We start from the raw sequence: 4,517 nt of genomic DNA on the forward strand, positions 1-4,517 counted from the left end.
CTATAATATGATTGCAGATCTAGAAAGTAGAAAAAAAAACGCACTTTAAAAAAAAAAGGGAACCTGATTATGTGTCCAAATGAGCCCGTACGGAGCATTTGAAGTGGCAAAATTTGGGATTTGTGAGTTGCAGAAAAATTCAGGAACATAGATGTCAAACTTCCTACACCAATGTGTAGATCACAAAATCCTACCCCAAAATAAAAAATATTGCTTGCAAAAAGGAGTCCATATGAGGGAGATATCGTTGTTTGAAAATCGCTACTACTGTTATTTTTCCTGAATCGTTGTCGTCGCGCCTCCAAAAATCAAATGGCTCTAAATTTTGCCTTAGATGTCTGATTTGGATGAAACAAAATCCAATTTGGGAGTTTTTTGACCTTCTGAATGTGATGCAAATATCTGATTTGCACCAGCAAGCACCAATATTCACCTATAAAAAATCTCTCCTATGGTCTGATGGCCAAAAAATTGCCGAAAAATAATGCAAATCTGAAAACAATAGTAGAGATGTAGATGAAAAAAAATGCAGATCTAAAAAACTAAATGTACAAATCTAAAATGATCATACCAATTCTGCAAATTGGTCCTTCTGGTGTCGGTTTGCAAAAAATAAAATTGCCTCAATTTTGACTATACCTAGGGTAGGCAAAATTATAGTCAAATTTCACTGAATCAACGTTCTAGACGCAATGGTGAGGTTAGATCTGGCTCTAAACACTCCCAATGACTTTGATACTCCAGATTCAGGTCGAGGTGCTAAAGCAAGAAGATGGTCTCGAATGACTATGTAAAGAGAAATTCCCTAAGAGCTCTGATACCATGTAAGAATTTGGTATAGCTCTGATACCATGTAAGAATTTCCTTAGGGAAAAATTCACCCAAGAACTAAGAACTCAAACACAAGCACAACTATAGACCAGAAAGAGTATGATCAGAATAATAATGTATTCAATTCAATATGTGCTCCTATGTTAGAAACTATTAAAGGAGGAAGGAAGTGTAAGTTTGCATGGAGTCAATTAGCAAATGAAGCTTTTGAGTTGCTTAAGAAAAAGGTTTGTGAGCAGCCAATTCTTTCTTTACCTGATTTTAACAAAGTTTTCCAAGTAGAATGTGATGCTAGCAAGGTTGCTATAGGGGCACTTCTTAGTCAAGAAGGAAAACCAGTGGCTTTTTCAAGTGAAAAACTCAATGAAGCCAAGCAGAAATACTCTTCATATGACTTAGAAATGTATGCATTGGTTCAAGCTCTCAAAAGGTGGAGACATTACTTATTGCCAAAGGAGTTTGTTGTGTATACCGATAACCAAGCACTTAGTTTTCTAAATAGCCAAGACAAATTAAGTTTTAGGCACATGAAATGGATGGAGTATTTACAGGTCTATACCTTCACCATCAAGCATAAGAAGGGCATATCAAATAAGGTTGTTGATGCTCTTAGTAGAAGGACTCTGACTGTCTCCCAGATACAGCTAGAAAGTGTGGGCATTGAAGCACTCAAGGACATGTATGTAGCAGATCCAGATTTTGGTGACATCTACAAGGTATGTATGGAGTTTGGTGAGAGATACCATGCTGATTTTCCTGATTTCTTGATACAAGACAAACTTCTTTTCAAAGGAGGACAACTATGTGTACCCAGTTGCTCTATGAGGACAAACATTATCAAAGAGAAGCATAGTGGAACAATGGGTGGACATTTTGGTTTGGATAAAAACTTAGAATTGGTTAGAAGGTACTACTATTGGCCTAAACTTTAGACTGATATATATTGTTAAGGTGAAGGTGAAATTTTTGATAGTTGCTTGGAAGTTTTGCAGCTACCACTATTACTGAAAATGTCAGTCACCATGAGAAGCATTGATGATTTGGTTTGTGTAACTACTGTTTCACCTAGACAACCCAAATTTTTTTGGACACAAGAGATGGAGCGGAAATTACTAGATATACTCCTTGAGCAAGTCGGGTTAGGAAGAAAAGGTGAAGTGGGGTTTTGGAAAGAAGCTTGGTCCATCATCAAAAGGAGGTTTACAAAGAAATGAAGATGAATCTAGGAAGAGATAACTTCAAGAATAAGTTAAAAATGTGGAAGGTAGGTTATCAAATGATGAAAGACTTAAGAAATATGAGTGGGTTCGCATGGAATGAGAGTACCCAATGTGTTGATGTTGATGAGACTGTATGGGATGAGTTGTTGAAGGTAATGTACTTTACAAAATATATTTATGTTACAAGTAAAATATCTCCTAATTTCAATTTTGTATCTAATTCCATAATTTTTCCTTTATGTAGAGGAAGGATTTTAAATATGCTAGAGTGTACAAGAGGCAGCCATTCCTCTATTTCAATGACTTAGCAGTGATTGTTGGGAATGACATGGCCAATGGATATGCAGCTGCAACCGCCCGAGAGATTGAAGATGGGCATCTTTTTGAAGAGTCGGTTGATCGTGAGGATGTTGCGGTCTTCACTACCCCTATGGATGACACTCTTGAGTTTGATGAAGAGCTCCTTCATCCAAATGATTCTAGTGCATCTATTAGGCAAAATCCTTCCACACCATCATCATCAAGGAGGGCAAAGAAGAGGAAGGAAAGCATGGCTGCTTCTTTGGATGTCATTTGTGAAAGTATCCAAAAGATACATACGAGCATGAGGGAGACTCACTTTGTGAAAGTTGATCAAGGGGAAACTAAGGAAGATATAGCGGCTGCACTTGCAGCCCTCAAAGCCATAGCTGGACTTAGTCGGGAGACTATGATTGTATCATATGACACTTTTACTTTTGAACCTATGAAAGCATGGGGGTTCTTACAAATGAGTGTAGAGGAGAAGGAAGCGTATGTGAGATTTAAGTTTGGAGGATTTCAGTGATATCCCAACACTTCACTTTAATAATACAATTGTTTATTGTAAGAATAATCACATCTATGTAGTGGTTCATATTTGATATGGGAGGTCCTATTTTTTGAGACTATGAAGTTACCATCTTTTTGAAGCAATGTTAGTGAATCATATTTTATAGCACTCGTGTAGCTTCTTGGTTTCTTGTGTTATTTGCAGCCACTACAATTTTTGAATAGATTATAAAATGGTAACATTTGATTACAATTGCCTCACGTAGTCTACGATCTCGGGTATTATATGTGTTCAACGATCTTGGTTATTGTATGTATTCAGTGATCTCAATTATTGTATGTATTCAACTATATATAATGCATGCTTCCTTATATTTATTGTGACCTCAAGTAGCCTGCAATCTTGGTTATTGTATGTATTCAATGATCTCAGTTATTGTATGTATTCAGTGATATCGGTTATTGTTTGTAGCTGTTTGTATTGTTCAATCTCGGTTATTGGATGTATTCAGATATATATAATGCATGCTTCCTTATATTTATTGCGACCTCAAGCAGCTTGCAATCTCTGTTATTGTATGTATTCAACGATCTCGGTTATTGTATGTTTAGCGATCTTGGTTATTGTATGTATTCAGCGATATCGGTTATTGTTTGTAGCTGTTTGTATTGTTTGTGTGATATTTCTTAGTGATTGGATTTCTTGATATTAAAGGTTTAGTCAATTGGAATGTCTTTATCCTTTATATATGTGTGTTCATCATCATATATGAGATATAAGTTTATTGTTATATATAAATATATATAATATAATAGAACTATGATTAATATTAATTATCGAATTATCGAATAGACATGACATGTCCCATCATGGGACATGTCTATTCATGGGACATGTCTATTCATGTCCTATGCTCAATATAAATGTGAGAGGATGTTGCATTTGAAAAACACATACCACATATTATGGCAGTGTTGGTACATTTGCAGCGATCCAGAATTTTCACATGGTATCAGAGCCAGGCTGCAAATATAAGAAAGATTAAAGACACGGTAGAAAGTAGAACTCTAGAAGACACCGAAAGATTATCCAATCCAGTACTTACAGTTCTCGGCAGAGGCATTCTGAATTTGGCAATCATGAAGAAGAGAACAATTTTATTTACTCTCTTCTCACGAAGGCAACAACAGTCTCAACAATGCAACCAAACAATTGCAGAGGACAAGCTCACCCGAGTGTCCAAATCCCTTCAGCAATATCAACAATAACAGTAGCCACTCTTCCATTGCGCCCACAAAAAACCCCAAGCACGATCCCCGCAATCTCAACAGAGCCGCAATAAAGGGGAACAAGGCAAAAAACATATTATTACTCAGCGTTGATTATATTGACGCATACATGATCATACTGCAGGTGATAAAGAACTCAAGATATGTTCACTTTCTGGGAGAAGATTTCGATGTGTAAGTCCACCATACATAGGATAAGTTGAGGATTACCACAGCAACATAGAGGGTCAGAGGTAGGAAATTGTAGATTAGGAAGGAGTAAATTGTTCTACTGATTTGGAGTTATTAAATAAAAGGAACAAGATAGAATAATTCTGATACATTGATTATAAGGAGGACGTCACATATGGAAAGAATACGTGGGAA

General features: G+C 36.3%; 1 protein-coding gene across 1 annotated transcript; it reads left to right on the plus strand.

Annotated features, from left to right (window-relative positions):
- Positions 1–1,879: 1,879 nt before the first annotated feature.
- On the plus strand, positions 1,880–3,009 carry LOC149575641 (uncharacterized). The gene is made up of 2 exons (XM_089812242.1): positions 1,880–2,203; positions 2,296–3,009. Exons 1-2 carry the CDS (start codon positions 2,042–2,044, stop codon positions 2,875–2,877), a joined length of 744 nt encoding a protein of 247 aa, XP_089668368.1. The 5' UTR covers positions 1,880–2,041; the 3' UTR covers positions 2,878–3,009.
- The last annotated feature ends 1,508 nt before the right edge of the window (positions 3,010–4,517 follow it).

Source organism: Cupressus sempervirens, chromosome 2 (assembly GCF_028749045.1).
Source record: "Cupressus sempervirens isolate cs-2001-9-10 chromosome 2, ASM2874904v1, whole genome shotgun sequence".
Taxonomy (NCBI): domain Eukaryota; kingdom Viridiplantae; phylum Streptophyta; class Pinopsida; order Cupressales; family Cupressaceae; genus Cupressus; species Cupressus sempervirens.